Source organism: Xenopus laevis, chromosome 1S, assembly GCF_017654675.1.
Source record: "Xenopus laevis strain J_2021 chromosome 1S, Xenopus_laevis_v10.1, whole genome shotgun sequence".
In the NCBI taxonomy this organism is placed as follows: Eukaryota; Metazoa; Chordata; class Amphibia; order Anura; family Pipidae; genus Xenopus; species Xenopus laevis.
This window is the reverse complement of record NC_054372.1, coordinates 191,955,672-191,973,241: the sequence shown is the minus strand read 5'-3', so window position 1 is coordinate 191,973,241 and position 17,570 is coordinate 191,955,672. Positions and strand designations below refer to the sequence as shown.

General features: G+C 37.7%; 1 protein-coding gene across 1 annotated transcript in view; it reads left to right on the top strand.

The window, feature by feature from the left end:
- The window catches only part of dcc.S (DCC netrin 1 receptor S homeolog), a 479,548-nt gene that overhangs the window by 444,192 nt on the left and 17,786 nt on the right, over nt 1-17,570 (top strand). Inside the window, exons 23-26 of the mRNA XM_018244588.2 lie at nt 6,687-6,849; nt 8,981-9,207; nt 11,188-11,310; nt 15,585-15,740. Coding sequence (XP_018100077.1) covers nt 6,687-6,849; nt 8,981-9,207; nt 11,188-11,310; nt 15,585-15,740 — 669 coding nt within the window. The remainder of the gene's footprint in view (nt 1-6,686; nt 6,850-8,980; nt 9,208-11,187; nt 11,311-15,584; nt 15,741-17,570) is intronic.

Below are 17,570 nucleotides of genomic sequence, written 5' to 3'. Positions count from 1 at the left end.
AGCTTAAAATGCAGCACCAGAAATATTTTCAGGGAATGGCCTGAAATATCATGAAGATAACACTGGATACACATCATACATTATAGTAAAATATCCACTTTTAACTGAAAGAGAGGAGAGCACTCAAACGCAGATTAACTGCTGATGATTATTTATTATTCATGCTGCTTTACGCGACATGTTTTGGGCAAATGGTGCCCTTTCTCAAGTGTAATTATAGTAAAATAGTTATCTTTCTAATTGTTTCCTGGTTTGGTCAAATTAATGCAGTTTCAGTAAATGGGATTATAAAAAGTGAGAAAAACTAAATTTCATTAATTTGTCTAAAGTTGGAAAACAATCAGAAATTAACTTTTATGAAACCTAAAGGTTCAAACAGGGAGGTAGTTTTTTTTTACATTTTCAAATTTGAGTTTTTTTTCTTGATCGTTTAAAAGGTCTCAAAAACCATAAAATCTTGAATGATACAGATTTACCTCCCTTTCCCTTATAGTAAAGAAGTTCACCAGGTTTTAGGTGCTGTTTTTTTTTCTTTTGAATTCATGTGATTATTTTTCTCAATTTATGAAAATTCATAATTTTTTCAAGGAAAAATTGGAGATTACATTTTTTGAGTCGCATAATCAAATCTAATCTCTAATTTTTTTATGTCCTCTGTGTCTTCTATCCTCTATGACTTTATTAGAGAGACTTGCTAAAGGGATTCGGACTGGTCATCTATTTATGCATAGGTGGAGTTTTAAACCATAGACAATTTATCTATAAATTCATGGATCAAAGCGCATCATCATACACTTGGGCAAGTCAATCAAATGTATTCAGGTTTCTGTTACACTTCTCAAGCCCCCTAGCTCTATATAATGTAAAAATTGTTACTTGCACCTATCCTAGGTTTGAGATCACTGGTACCTTCTTTCTGCATCTCTAAACAGTGCATAGTATAAGTGTATAAAGCAGGGGTGGAGAAGAAACTCTCAAGAACAAACCCAAAAGGTGCACTAGGATACAGCATTTTTATTATTAAGTTGTAAGGTACCCAGACACATTTTTGGCACCATCTAATTGCATATTCTCAGTTGGAACTGCCTAATTCCACAATGTATGTTGAAGCAACTTCAGCACAAGACTTTGTTAGGGTCGTGGTCTGGAGCTTGTGATGTTCAAGACCACTTGTGTGACATTTTAACACTAGCAAGAGGACTATCCATAGTAAGCAAACAAGGGGCTCACCTGCAGGCTTTGGAAGTTCCATTGCTAGGGTCACAGTCACTTGTGGTGGTCTCTTGGATCACGTCCAGTCCCAAATCTGGTGGTTCCAAACTGTATGTTGAAGCAACTTCATCAGGTGTCCAAAAACCTTGGGCCATATAATGTACATTTAGCTCATCCACTAGTACAGATCCATGTAGAGGGTAAATGAACAGTATATAGACAGCAGTGTAAAGGGTGTAACCAGTGTATCTATGATATCTAAAGAGATTGTTGTTACAATAAAAAAAAATCAGTTAAATTCTGATTATTAACATAGACCATAATTACTCATAGCAGAATATTAAGTTGTATGGTGATAAAATCTTTTAAGATAGAGACAAATGCATTCTATAATTAGTGGGAGGAAATTGCTGTGTGCTCCATGGCTGGGAGTGCATGCTTACCCAAGCTGAAAACGAATATCATGCAGAGAGATTTTGCTTAATTTTCTTGGAAAAATCTTCAGGGAAATGACATATTAATTAGGTATGACCCAGCAGTGCAAGATATGGCAGGAATCCTTGTTGATCTCTGTAGATGAATAGAGAGTGATCATTACATGCCAGATAGTGATGTGGTAACAACATCATTTCCAAGTCATTTCTCAATTGCACTTTAGTCTTCCTATAGGGTAAAGGCAACCAGAGACTTCTAGCTGTGCAGTGTGAAATTCATCTATATATATATATATTTTTTTTTAAATGTTGATTGAGCATGCTTCATTAGTTATTCCTGCTGGAGACACTGAAGGAAAATGCCATTTTTATGTAAAGCCCAAGCTGGTTCAATGTTACAAACTGATTAAATACTGACAGGAGTGTAAAGGCATCACTGGAGGGTAAACTGACAGTTGAATTAAAACAAGCTATATACTGTAGTGTATAGGGGCCCATAAACGAATATTTTCATTTCATGCTGTGCCACAGGCTGCAAGGGAGTTTAGCATTGTTCTATTGGACTTAGAATGCACTTGAATATCATATGATTATAAAGCATTATTGATGATGAAAGAAAGTATCAGCTATCCAAAACTTACAGCTATCCAAAAACTCTGGTCATCTTTTCAATTTTACACTGAGTAATTAAGATACATCATTCCTTATAATACATGGGTGATATTCGGAGTCTCCTGTCCTGTATAACTCACTCTGCAGCCTTGTGCCTTTGGTCACAGAACCCTTCAGTGAATTCTAATATCCTTATCATTTACAGTAGGGGGTACATTATCCCTTATAATTCCTCTATAACTCAATCTTGTGCTTTTGGTCACAGAATTCCTCAGTGACTACTAATATCCTTATAATTTACAATAGGGGTACAAAATCCCTTATAATACATGAGTGATACTCAGAGTTCCCTGTATAACTCAGCCTGCTACCTTGTGCCTTTATATGGTCATTTAACCCCTCAGTGACTTCTAATATCCTTATGATTTAAAGTAGGAGGTACATTATCCCTTATAATACATGAGTGATACTCAGAGTTCCCTGTATAACTCAGCCTGCAGCCTTGTGCCTTTATATGGTCACAGGACAACCCCTCAGTGACTTCTAATATCCTTATCATTTACAGTAGGGGGTACATTATCCCTTATAATACATGAGTGATACTCAGAGTTCCCTGTATAACTCAGCCTGCAGCCTTGTGCCTTTATATGGTCACAGAACAACTCCTCAGTGACTTCTAATATCCTTATAATTTACAGTAGGGGGTACATTATCCCTTATAATACATGAGTGATACTCAGAGTTCCCTGTATAACTCAGCCTGCAGCCTTGTGTCTTTATATGGTCATAGAACAACCCCTCAGTGACTTCTAATATCCTTATCATTTACAGTAGGGGGTACATTATCCCTTATAATACATGAGTGATACTCAGAGTTCCCTGTATAACTCAGCCTGCAACCTTGTGCATTTATATGGTCACAGAACCCCTCAGTGACTTCTAATATCCTTATTATTTACAGTAGGGGGTACATTATTTTTTATAATATATAAATGATACTCAGAGTTCCCTAGGTTGTATAACTCAGCCTCCAGTCTTTGCCATAGTTATATATACAGAGATATTTAGAAGTCAGGTAGTGAATGCTTTATAATGGCTAACAGATATTTCCATATGGCTATTTTTAAAATGTGAATAGCGAGACCTTGTTACTGTATTTGTGCAATATTCCTTTCAAGCTCTTGCAAAAACTGATAGATCTGCTGCTCTTTGAAAAGTCCCTTATTCTTCTCAATAAGAGAAAGGCTAACATTTGAAATATGTTTCATCCTTGTTTTATTCTGGCTCTCTAGCTTAATGCATTTCTCTGCACTTTTTTTTCAAGAACATTTCAAAAGCAGGAAAAAGTGAGCTGTAAATTTTACCATGAATGAATTTATACAGAATGTGCTGTTTGAAAGGATTCTCCTCTCTCTTTTACAGCCCTTGCCATTGTAAGAAAATGTAGATTTTTTTAAAATAAAAACAATCATATACAGGTATGGATTTTCCGGATAACAGATCCATATTTTGGATCTTTATACCTACTAAGTCTACTAGAAAATCATGTAAACATTAAATAAACCCAATAGGCTGGTTTCCCCTGCAATAAGGATTAATTATATCTTAGTTTGGATCAAGTACAAGCTACCAAAAAAGGAAATCATTTTTAAAAAATCTAATTATTTGTATAAAATGGAGTCTTTGGAAGGCAGCCTTTCTGTAATTTGGAGCTTTCTGGATAATGGACTTCCGGATAACGAAATCCATACCCGTACTGTATGTCTTCACGCTTTAAAAATTATAAAAATCTTAATCTTTCTAAGTGTTTTTCTGAGCACCTTTCCAATGTCCTTTAATTTTTTAAGGCATTTTAAGATTCTGTAACCAGGAATTTTGACTTTTTCCCTTTCTTCTTCTCGAGGAGAGGTGCTAAGCTCAGGGGATAACTAAATAAGTAGGTGGTATTCTCAGTATGACGCTGCTCTGTATATTGCTTCGTCCTTTCCTTTTTAGAATTTTAGAGGCTGTGTTGACATTAGGAGGAAAGGAGCTGCTTTATATCTGCACCATCAAATGTCAACTCAACATGTACCATCACCATCAACTCAAGAGCAATTTTAATAGAGAGCTAGTGAGCTAGTCCCAGTAAAAACCATTATTAACATTAAAAAGGCCCAAAATAAAGTATAAATATAAATTACAAAAGTGCTGAGAAGAGCACTATAACCAACTATCCATTTATTATTTTTTTGACCTTCAACCCCCTTTAAATTATCAATTCTAAATTTCCTAATGCAAATATAAAAAAAAACAGTTGCCTGATGTGCATAATTTGAGTGAAGAATAAGATACACGATTCCAGCTGCCTCTGAGAAACTAAACGTTTCTAAAAAAAAAAAAAAGCTAAACAAGTGGGTAGGAAAAGTGAAATTAAAAGATAACAGATGAGAAATCTTTGTTAGACCTTAAAATAGTACTTAATAGATATCACACATCTGCAACGGCAGTAATGAAAGGTATTATGAATGTATGTGACAAAGCGTGTTTGAGATAATCATTTATGGTAATCAAGCAATGACATGGCTGGCACTGGTATTGGAAACATTCTGCTTTTATAGAATATGCTGATGGGAATCAAAGAAGCATAATGTGTTTTTTCCACAGTTGCTTTTTGTGGTGTGTTTTGCTGACGGGAACAATTTTTGAAATCCCTTTAACGCTCTGAACAAATTTGAAGAGGACTGACTTGGGACAGGGCTTGATCAGCCTCATTTAGAGTAAATTAGACTCCTGAACACTCACAGCGGACGACTTATCTTTAACCTTTGGAATTAAAACATTCACAATACTAGACATACTTGTAGGCGATCAAAGAATCCGAACCATCTATAGGAATTCTTTTATTTATAAACTCACTTTACATTAAATATTCAACATATTATAAACAATTCATTGATCATGAAACAAAGAAAACCACAAAAAAATCACACAAACCCACCCATATCCCAATAGCCCGCAGAGTCAATCCCTCTGTCCTTTGGTAAAGGCCAGTTTGCAAAGTCTTGGTTTGTCCTTCCTCTACCACCAACCCAAATGAACATCCCATAAAAGTCTTGACTAACCTGAACCAACTTCCTCCAGTTTCCATCACCCAACAAAAACAAAATAAAAAAAACATAACATCACATATTCTTTCATATGCAGATCTGAATCGATTCTCCCAGGCTACAGAAAGCTGCACCTCCAGCCTCAGAACCATCTATAGGGCAAGACCAATTGTAATCAATTAGAGCACTAGAACTCTCAAAGGACTAGCCAAAATTAGAACCATTTACAGGGCCAGACCAACTGTAATTAATTAGAGCATTACAAGTTTAGTAAAGGGAGGATCTGAACAGTTTTGCTTCACTGAAAATTCGATGAAATGCATTGAAGTGTAGGGGGTGACATTTTTTTTGCCAAATTTTTGATGCGCAACAAATTTTTACGCCCAATAGCATCTGTGGCCATTGTTTTCACAGCAGTCACTACTTACAACATTCACAGGACAAGACCAACCTGTAGCCAATCATAGAATCAGAGCCTCTCCTGGGTTAGACCAATTGTAATAAATTAGAGCATTAGAACTTTCAAAGGACTAGACCAGCTTATAAGCAACCACATAATCAGGACCATCAACAGGGATAGACCTGTGGTAATTAAGAAAAACATTAGAACATTAACATGACTAGACAAATGGGTAGCAAGTCATATAATCAGAACCATCTACAGGGCTATTCAAATTATAATTAATTAGAGCATTAAAATATAAATAGGACTAGATCAGCATGTAGCTAATCATAGAAGCAGACAATAAACAATCTAGGGCTAGACAAATATGAATTCATTGGCGCTGTAGAACTTTCAAACTACTAAACCAGCCTTTAACCATAGAATCAGTATCATCTACAGGGTTAGTCCAATTGTAATCAATTCGATTAGGACTAGACCAGCTTGTAGCCAACCACAGAACAAGGCCATCAACAGGGAAAGACCAATTGAATTAATTAGAGCAGTAGAACTTTCAAAGGACTAGACCAACCTGTCACAATATAATCAGAACCATCTACAGAGCTAGACCATTTGTAATGAATTAGCATTAGAACATTAATGAATTAGCATTAGAACATTCACAAAATGAAACCAACCTGTGGGCAATCATCAGCATTATATGTTAAGCTATAACAAATTGTTCAGAGCTATAGAACATTTACTCTATTAGACCAACCATAGGATCAGAACCGCCTATAGACTTAAACAAACGTAATCAATTGGAGCATTAGAACATTCACAAGACATTTTAACCTACAGGCAATCATAGACCCATGTATAGGGTTTACAACAACTACTTGTCTATCATTGTTTCATCAGTTTAGTTAAAATCTGCACTTTTTTCTTCTTTTTCAGAGCCTCCAATAGGACAAATGCACCCACCACATGGTAGTGTTACCCCACAGAAAAACAGCAACTTGTTAGTCATTATTGTGGTGACAGTTGGCGCTATTACGATTCTGGTGGTGGTAATTGTAGCGGTGATTTGTACACGGAGATCTTCAGCCCAGCAGAGGAAGTAAGTTCCTAGTTCTTTTTTTTCTGAGGACTTTGGATCTAATAATTCAATACACTTGCTGGAAAGCTACAAAGTCTGCAACTCAGATCTCAGATTTTTTTTATTTGTTTTTGTCATATAGAATATCTATGACTAGTATATTTCCTTCCTATATCAAACTCTCCAAGTTCCTTCTTCTGCCCTGTCACATGTGATGAATAAGGTGCCAGTCCTAATACCTGTGTGCACAAGCTTTGGGCCTCTTTCATTGTGGAAAGCTGTGCAACTTCTAATTAAACCTTGCCATCGTGCGACCTTGCATTTAGCTGCGAGGGGTTGGCAGTCTCCAAGTTACACCAGTGCCGCTTCATGGATCAGCAAACAGCTGGTGCTAAAGCAACATGACACCTGCCACCCAGGCTCAGAGGATTCTAAATGTCATCTTCCTTGCACTCCCAGATAGAGAAACCTGTGATCTCCCATCCAACCGTTAAGGTTGCTGTGCTCGTTAAGTTGTATTCCAGCTCTAAGTTTCAAATGCATAATGAAATAGAACCTTGGCATCTGGGAGAAGGAAGTGAGACCAATGGCTGCCTAATAGGCAATGTAAAAAGGTCACCAAATCTACTTCTCCTGCTCCAACAAAAAGAGAGAAATTTTATTATAGCTAGAAAAATATCATAAACTGGCCTTTGTTAAGTATAGATCTGTGCTTCCAAAATGCCCCAGTAACACCCCATCTTCTGCTGTTTCTCAGCACATGCTCACTTTCCTAAGCTTAAAGGGGAACTAAACCCTAAAAAGGAATGTGACTAAAAATGGCATATTTTATATACTGAACTTATTGCATTAGCCTAAAGTCTCAGCTTGTCAATAGCAGCAATGATCCAGGACTTCAAACTTGTCACAGGGGGTCACCATCTTGGAAAGTGTCTGTGACACTCACATGCTCAGTGGGCTCTGATTGGCTGTTGAGAAGCTAAGCTTAGGGCTCGTCACTAATTATCCAGCAGAAAATGAGCTTCCCTGGCTGTAATATAAGCTGATGCTACAGGTTTGCTGATTATTAAATTCTGATGCTAATTGCACTGGTTTCTGTGCTGCCATGTAGTAATTATGTGTATTAATTACTAATCAGCCTTATATTGTGACATTTCTATTCTATGTGTACTGTATATTGTGAGTGGGTCCCTAAGCTCAGTAAGTGACAGCAGCACAGAGCATGTGCAGTGAATCAGCAGAAAAGAAGATGGGGAGCTACTGGGGCATCTTTGGAGACACATATCTTTACTGCTAAACGGCTGTTTTTGCCTTGGGCTGGTGCAGGACCCACTCACTGTATTAATAATACAGAATTAATTAATCATCAGCCTTGAAAGTTGAACCTCATTTTCTGTTACCCTGCTCAGGACTTGTGTAATGTAATGTATTTGCTGCAACATATACTGTACGTCCATTCAGCTTTATAATTTCCCGCCATATGCAAATTAGCCTGAGCGAAGACCTCTAACGAAGTTGCGCTAGGCATAATTGAATGCTGGTGCATCTTCGTTTTGATTTCCAAAGTAATGCTATCCCTGGATGCAACTTAGCATTTTAGTAAATAAGCGCTGTCTGAGCGAATTTTCACCTAGCAAAGTGCTGCAATGGCTGCAAAGCTGTCGTTGGCGAATTTTCGCCGCTTAGTAAATTTACCCCTATGTCTACTAAGAAATTCAATTAAATATTGAATAAACTCAATAGGATTATTTTGCCTCCAATAAGAATTAATTATTTCCTATTTAGGATCAAGTACAAGCTACTGATTTTTTATTTCACAGAAAAGTGTAATTATTTTTTAAAATTGTCAATTGCTTGGTTAATGGAAGATGTCCTCATAATTCAGAGCTTTCTGGATAATTTCCAGATAATTAATCCCATAAATGTATTACAGAATTGCTGCATACAGTACTGTATATATCTGAGTGTCTCAGCATAGGGACATGATTACAGTTATTCTTCTACCTGCTGATTTGTGCTAACTATATAGTACTTCATTCTGCATATAGATGCCAACTTTTTATTTTGACATATAGCTCCACTCAAATACACAAGAGCAATTTGGAAATCTTGTTTTTCTGTTCAGCTTGACCACAAGTGACTTTTTCTATAGAAAACGTGCCACGCACAGCGCTGGCAAGCGAAAAGGCAGCCAAAAAGATCTGCGGCCGCCTGACCTTTGGATCCACCATGAGGAAATGGAAATGAAGAACATTGAAAAGCCATCTGGATCGGACACGCAAGGAAGGGACTCCCCAAGGCAAAGCTGTCAAGATATAACTCCTGTTAGCCACAGTCAATCAGAATCACAGCTGGGCAGCAAAAGCACATCGCATTCTGGTAATAATTTGTTTCATTTATTTCTTGCAAATGTGGCATTAACCACTTGTGGGCTACGGAAGACAATAGTGGGGTTTGCTGCTCTCCTCCTTAAAGGAGAATTCAACCCTAAAGTTAAAAAACCTCTACCTCCTACCCTACATAGACTCCCCTCCCTCCTCTCCCGAGTGTTACCCCGGGCAAATGCCCCTAACGTTTTACTTACCCCTCAGTGCAGATTCAGGCATCGGAGTTCACGGGTGCCATCTTCTTCTCTTCAGTAATCTTCATAATGAGACCAGCGTGGCGGCCCATGTGCAGTTGGAGCAATTTTCTGTTTTGGGACAACTGCCAATGTGCCGACACTTATGAAAATTCCCGAAGACTGCCGTGAACTCAACACAGAAATATTAATTAGAAATATACCAGGGAGCAAAACTTCTCTCCAGATATTACAGTAGAGAGTCAATGTTCAGCTGCCCAGTCAATGATTAAATGAAACCAAGTCACCAAAAAATGTTCAGACTCAACTTTGTCCTTCTTGGGATTCTCAGTGTAATTGTTATTAACGCCTGAGGGTATATTGCCGGAGTTCATAGTAGGACAATGAGTATTCTACTGTAGTTGTTTGATGTAACATTGTTTCATCGGCTACACCAGGGGGCCCATTTACTTAGCTCGAGTGAAGGAATAGAAGAAAAAATACTTTGAATTTTGAATGGTTGAATATGGCTACTTCGACCATCGAATTGGCTACTTCGACCTTCGACTACTGCTATGACTTTGAATCGAATGATTCGACTAAAAATCGTTCGACTATTCGACCATTCGATAGTCAAAGTACTGTCTCTTTAAAAAATTCTTCGACCCCCTAGTTCGCCACCTAAGCCTATGGGGAAGGTCCCCATAGGCTTCCGAACAATTTTCTGATCGAAGGAATAGCCTTCGATCGATGGATTAAAATCCTTTGAAACGTTCGATTCGAAGGATTTAATCGTTCGATCGTAGGAATAGCGCTAAATCCTTCGACTTCGATATTCGAAGTCAAAGGATTTCAATTCGGCAGTCGAATATCGAGGGTTAATTAACCCTCAATATTCGACCCTTGGTAAATGTGCCCTCAAATATTGTGCAGTGTAATATTTCAACATGATTTCTTTTGGAAATGTAATGTGTTTCATATATTTTGTAGAAATGTAAATGTCCACATATGCTTAACTAAACAAGAATAATCACAGTTTATGATGGAAAAGTTTCCCATTTGTTTCTATGTGTCACAATAAAATATATTCAGACTATATTCTTTTACAGAGTGTATAGGAGGTATGAGCAAATTTCAAATGGACATTCTTGTTCTTGTATATAAGGAGGCTTTTGATGACCATACCTATTCAAAAACATGTTAAATTTAGTCAAGAAATAAAAAAAGATATATCTTCAGACTAGGGAACCTATTTACCGACAATAAATTTCTCTTTTTTTCAACAAAACTCAAAAAAATTGTGTTTTTTTTCTGTATTTCTTTAAACCTTGAAAAATTCAAGATTTATGGGGGGGGTTATTTAATAAAATCAGAATTTTTCTTATTATTCAAATAAAAAAAAGTCTGACCACTAGAACTAGAATCCAAGATTGGACCTTATTTATTATTAAAAAAAAAGCACGATTTAATCAGATCAGGGGAAAACTCGTAAAAAATTGAGTGAAAACCTAAATTGTATAATTTTTTGGAGGTTTTTGCTGAATAGTACGATTTTTCCTGAAAGCCTGAATTTTTTTGAATTTTTGCCTGAAAAGCCTAACAGGTGAGTTTTTAACAATACTGTAATTTAGACATTTACTGTATTATAAAGAAGGAGTGCAGTTGGCATGCCTCCCCATGCAACTCTATATCTGAGGGAATTTAGTTTGAATCAGATTGCTGTGAATACTCCTTGAAGCAACAGAATGTGACTCAAGCTTCAAACAGTAGTTATCTATTAACCTTGTGACTTGCTTTAGGCCAAGATACAGATGAGGTTGGAAGCAACATATCAACACTGGAGAGAACTCTTGCTGCCCGCCGAGCCACAAGGGCCAAACTCATGATTCCGATGGACTCACAGACCAGTAACAGTAACCCTCGTAAGTATGAACTAAGGACAAACAGAGGCCATTAATAAAACAGAAGACCTGGGCAGTGGTGATGGGCAAATTAATTCGCCAGGCATGGATTTGCAGCAAGTTTTCGCCTGCAAATTGTTTTCCGAAAAATGCTGCAAAAAAAAAATGGCTGTGACAAAAAAGTTGATTGTGTAAAAATTGTCGTGCGTCAAAATAATTTTGATGCCCATTGACATTAGTGCATTTCGACAAAAAATTTACAGGTGTAAAAATTGTCGAGAGCATAAAAATAGTTACGTGTCAAAATTACTTTGACGCCCATTGACTTTAATGCATTTGGGCAAAAAAGTTGTGCATTTAAAAAGTGTTGCCCATGTAAAAATTGTTGCACGTTAAAATAATTATGACGCCCATTGACTTCAATGAATTTTGTGAATTCTGTTTCACAATTTTTTTTTCGGATTTTTGCTAATTTTCTGGCAAAGCGAAATGGGACAGATTCGCCCATCAAATTATAAATTTAGACACTGGCTTGCCAGTGTACCAATATTATACCGACACTATATGTTCTTTGTGCCTATTACAAATAAACTGGCACTGACCAAAAACTGCAACAAGAATGGTGATTTAAATTACTTTACCTAAAAAACCTCTTCTATTGATTAAAGAAATACTGTACAAATGGGAAAGCAAGAATCCATAAATACCAGACACTTGTCTGAAAACAGTCAAAAATCCAATGTGATGTAATGGGGATGTCATAGGCATGGTCCTTTGAATGGAAATGCGTCACTAGTACAAAGAAGCATAACATCAAAACCTATACGCACATATAACAATTACAATGAACACAAAGGAGAACAAGCATTTCCTTTTCAATTATTAAAAAGTGGCTTGTCCCTTGCAAAGGGCACCTCCCGAACTCCATCTAAAGCTTCCACATCAACTGCTCTATGGACAGTGGATCCAAGAACCTGATTGGTTGACACAAGACATTATGTGGTCAGCCATGGTTACCACTAAGCCAGGCTCTGTACTAGGTCCCTTGCTTTTAAACTTGTTTATTAATGACCTGGAGGTGGCCATTGAAAGTACTGTTTCTATTTTTGCAGATGATACTAAATTGTGCAGAACTATAGGTTCCATGCAGGATGCTGCCACTTTGCAAAGTGATTTGTCTAAACTGGAAAACTGGGCAGCAAACTGGAAAATGAGGTTCAATGTTGATAAATGCAGGTTATGCACTTTGGCAAAAATAATATAAATGCAAGTTATACACTAAATGGCAGTGTGTTGGGAGTTTCCTTAAATGAGAAGGATCTTGGGGTTTTTGTAGATAACAAATTGTCTAATTCTGGGCAGTGTCATTCTGTGGCTACTAAAGCAAATAAAGTTCTGTCTTGCATAAAAAAGGGCTTTAACTCAAGGGATGAAAACATAATTCTGCCTCTTTATAGGTCCCTGGTGAGGCCTCATCTGGAGTATGGGGGCAGTTTTGGACTCCAGTCCTTAAGAGGGATATACATGAGCTGGAGAGAGTGCAGAGACTAAGTGCAACTAAACTGGTTAGAGGGAGGGAAGAGTTAAATTATGAGGGGAGACTGACAAGGTTGGGGTTGTTTTCTCTGGAAAAAAGGCGCTTGCGAGGGGACATGATTACACTTTACAAGTACATTAGAGGACATTATAGACAAATAGCAGGGGACCTTTTTACCCATAAAGTGGATCACCGTACCAGAGGCCTCCCCTTTAGACTAGAAGAAAAGAACTTTCATATGAAGCAACGTAGGGGGTTCTTCACAGTCAGGACAGTGAGATTGTGGAATGCACTGCTGGGTGATGTTGTGATGATGATTCAGTTAATGACTATAAGAGGGACTTGGATGATTTCTTGGACAGACATAATATCAAAGGCTATTGTGATACTAAACTCTATAGTTAGTATAGGTATGGGTATATAGAATTTATGTGAAAGTAGGGAGGGGTGTGTGTATGGGGCTGGGTTTTTGTTTTAAGGGGTTAAACTTGATGGACTTTGTCTTTTTTCAACCCGATTTAACTATGTAACTATGTAACTATGTAACACCATGCAAACATCATCCACCCAGATTCAAAATTGTATTCTCAACGAAGAACGTATCCATATAAGACAGAGTACATTTTATCAAAGAAAACTATTTTTCTACACCCGCAATATAATAGCTGTCAGAGGAAGAGAAGAGTCCATTAGAAAAAGGAGAATGTGTCTTTAATCTTCCCTCCAGTTTCCTGCTTGGAAGGCAAGAGTGTAAAAAGAGCTTCATTTGCTATTCCTCCCGACATTCATGTGCGACTCAAGCTGCATTAGGCAACAAGAGTAAAATCATCACCTTGCACATGTACCAGCAGACGACTGGGTATTTCAAGCCTTTGATGTTTAAGAACACAGATGGCAATCATAATAGAATCAAACAGTCCCCATATAAGCCGAGTCTTAATGTTTAATTGTTTACTTGTGGCTGGCAACCTTTTGCATTGTCCTCCCCAACGCAAGGCTTTAATAAAACCTGTAATAAAGCTTTATTAGTGAGCTCTAAACAATACTTCTCTGAGATGTAAAGATAAAAGCCAGCTAATGGGGTCAGCGGAAACAGAGTATGGATTCCTTAGAGTTTTATTTTAAATTTTATTATTATTTCCATAGTAAAAAATAAGTTAAACCCCCTTTGGAACCCACGTTTGGAACTGTGATGCTTTAACCTAATGATACTGACTCCTTCTGCATAACTCTGTGTTGCCATACGCATTTGGTGCAGAGCAAATAAACTTAATGTGGGACATTTACTAAGAATCGTAGTTGCGCTGGCGTCCGCTTCGCCGCGCTTCGCCGCACTTCACCAGGCATATTTTCGCCAGCACTCCACAAATTCACTAAAATCCGAAGTTGCGCTCAGGGGTAGCGTAAGGTTGCGAAGTTGCGCTAGCGTTGATTCGCTAAGCAAAGAAAAGTTACGCTAGCGATGGTTAATTTGCATACGGCGCCAAATTCAAATTTCAATGGAAGTATTCGTAGCAGCACTACAAAAGCCTGGGAAACCTTCAAAACATCAAATAAAATTTTTATTTTGCCCTACACATGTGCCCACTGTATAGTTAAGTTGCCATGAGTTAGGAAATGTAGGGGGGAAGGAGGGGAGCCCCAAAAAAAATTCGATCTTTTTCAGCCTATCACCCATAATAAAGAAAAAACGCCAGCGTTTTTTGGGACTTAGAAATTTTTTTTACTTTTTTGAAGCAATCCCTATCTACTCTATTGCGCTTCACCTGGTCTGAGGTGGCGAAGGAAGTCTGGCGAAAAAGGTAGCGTTCAGAACAATGCGCGCGTTAGTGAATTTGCATAGTTACGTCCGTTGTGCAACTTCGCCAGGCGTAAGGGTGCGAAGTAACACTAGCGAAGTTAAGCCAGCGTCCGTTAGTGAATTTGCGAAGTAACGAAAATGCCCAACGCTAGTGAATTCACGCTAGCATTAGGCGCTTCGGTGCTTAGTGAATTTGCCCCAATGTGTCTGGTCTATTGATATGCTTATAAATGATTAACAATTATACTGATTCGCATGCAAATCAACAGGGCTTTGGTCAATCTTTGTATTCTCCTCTATAGAAATGGACCATTGATATGAGACATGAACGTGAATGTTTCACTCAATTTCTAGAATTTCATTTTCTATCCCCCTTCCTAGAAGCATGGAGTCAATATAAACATGATAACATGTAAAAAAATAAATAAAAACCTATATACAGTGTGTAGTAGCATGCCAGACCCAAGTCTGTTTTGTTTCTCCCCTGTTTTGTTTATCCCCATTCCTCCTCACTGAATATAAAATCTGACAGGGCTCAGTAAATAGCATCTGTGAGCTGAACTGCAATGTTATTGAAATACAACATGATTTACCAGGAGATTTCAGCCTCCAAACTCTTAACATTAGTATTACATTGAAATGCGATTGTCAACAAGCTCCAGCACTTTGAAGAGATTTTTTCAATCAGATTCGGTCACAGCATAATGAGTTTTAAAAAGAGAAGAATGCGGCAGTGTTTCTATTTCCCTTCTCTTACATAAATAACCCGTTGCAGCATATTTCTCCATTTGCATCAGATATGCTATTTGACTCTGACTCAGAGCATTTCTATTGGGAGCAGTGTATCGGTGTAAATCACTCGCAATCTATTGCAACTATAAAAAATCCTGCTCTGCATAAAATTCATTTTTCTATATATTTGTTGGTTAATTCTTCATTTTTTTTTCCTACTTAAAGCTGTTGTGAGTGCCATTCCTGTGCCAACCCTAGAAAGTGCCCAGTATCCTGGCATCCTTCCATCACCAACATGTGGCTACCCACACCCACAGTTTACTCTACGACCGGTACCCTTCCCTACACTTTCCGTGGACAGGGGATTTGGAACTTCTAGAGGTGAGCCATTGCTTCTACTAGATTTTCATCTCATTCAGTTTGTGAGGATTACCATACTGTATGTTCTCTGGAACAGTGGTGCATCTTTGCCAATATCAGACTTACTCTTCCACCTTGGCCTTGGACACCATGCTCCTAAACGGAGATTCAAATCTGCTCATGTCTCTTCTTGGCACAACTAGGAAACATCATCAGGTCCAGAACTCTGACTCTGTTGTAATTGTTTGGTTATTGCTTTGTACCACTACTTAAAGAAAGAACTAAACACATTTTAAAAACAATGACATCCTTCATCGAATTTGTGCTATATTCAAGATAGTGTTAACCCCATGATAATTTGTTTCATCATTGGTGGATGCACGAGGAACTTTAGCACAAGAAACCGATAACATTTGGGTTATCAACAGCCCTTTAGATCTTCTGCACTAAATAGCAACATATTTAAAATTTAAAAAATCAATGCGCTCTGAGACAAAAATAACTAATATGTGAAAATCATATCCTATGAAAGATCGTTTCAGTACACATGGGGCAGAGGATGCCTGAGGCAGACAGGCTTTGATGTGTTACATATGTATGGGAATAGCTCAAAATGAACTAGAATGGAAATAGTTGGGAATTCAGAATAATAAACACTTAAAAAAAGGCCCATAAAGTATCCAAAGTGAAGATTTATTAAGGTTTATATTTAGCCAGGATCACTCCTTTTTCACAGTCATTGTTTGTAGACAACTCAATTTGTGGAGGAGAAGCAGTTGGTTTGGTATTCACCAGTATTTTGTATGGTTATCTTTACTATGCAGTCATAGGAATCCTTGTTTTGGGTATTCTGCCCAAAACAAGGCTCAGTTGCAAGACTGGGCAACTTAATGTCTCCCCAGGGGGAGTGACTGGATTCCAGTCTAGGCGTGATCTTCTGCCTATAACAGCCATCTTTGACTTTGGCCTACCCCGTAGATACTTGAGTGTCACTAGTTCTTATCTCATGAGAATCCAGTAACTCCCACAGGGTTAAGAGAGGGGGGTCATGTCAAAGCAGGGAAGGAGCCAGAGACTGAATAACCGTAGTCAGGCAGTACCAGAAAAGTAACCACTTGAGAGGTTAAACAAACTCAAGAACAGGCTAAGGTCAGAACGAAAAATAACACAAGGAGCAGGAATCAGCAACAGGAATCAGTAATGGAAATCAGCACTGGGGAACAAGCAAGCTTGACCTACAACAGTGTAAGTGCAGGAGTAGAAGTTTTGATAGCCACACTGATGGCAAACTCTGAGAACCTTTGAAAAACATATTTTAACTTTCGTTTTGCTTGTTTATTTTAGTCATTTTATGTCTTCTCCTGACTAGAATGCTAATGCTTGCTTGAGTTAAACACTTTACACATCAGCAATCTATATACAGTAATTTATTTCCAAGGCTGTATAGTGTGCCTCACAAAGAACATTAGACAAGAATGTCTTAAAGTGTGGGAGGGGGGGAGAAAGAAACAAATGTTCCATACTAATCAAAGTTAAAGGCTTGCAGGGAATAAATCCAGAAATTCTCTACTCCGGCACATTATATCTTCAAATGAAAAACACCTCAACAATAACAGTGAAATTCTGCACAGCCTTGAAACAATTGGCACCACAAAATAAAATTTCTTCACAACTGACTGAGCCAAATTGCCCTTCAGAACAAAAGCAGTGTTTTTTTTTCTTTATATAAATTATCACAGGAAATGACTTAAATCTACAAACTACACCGTGAATAATATACTTTTTTCAGGGTAATGTGTTCTACAGAAACTGAGTATTAGCACATCGCACTTGAGAAAGCTCTTTGGCTTT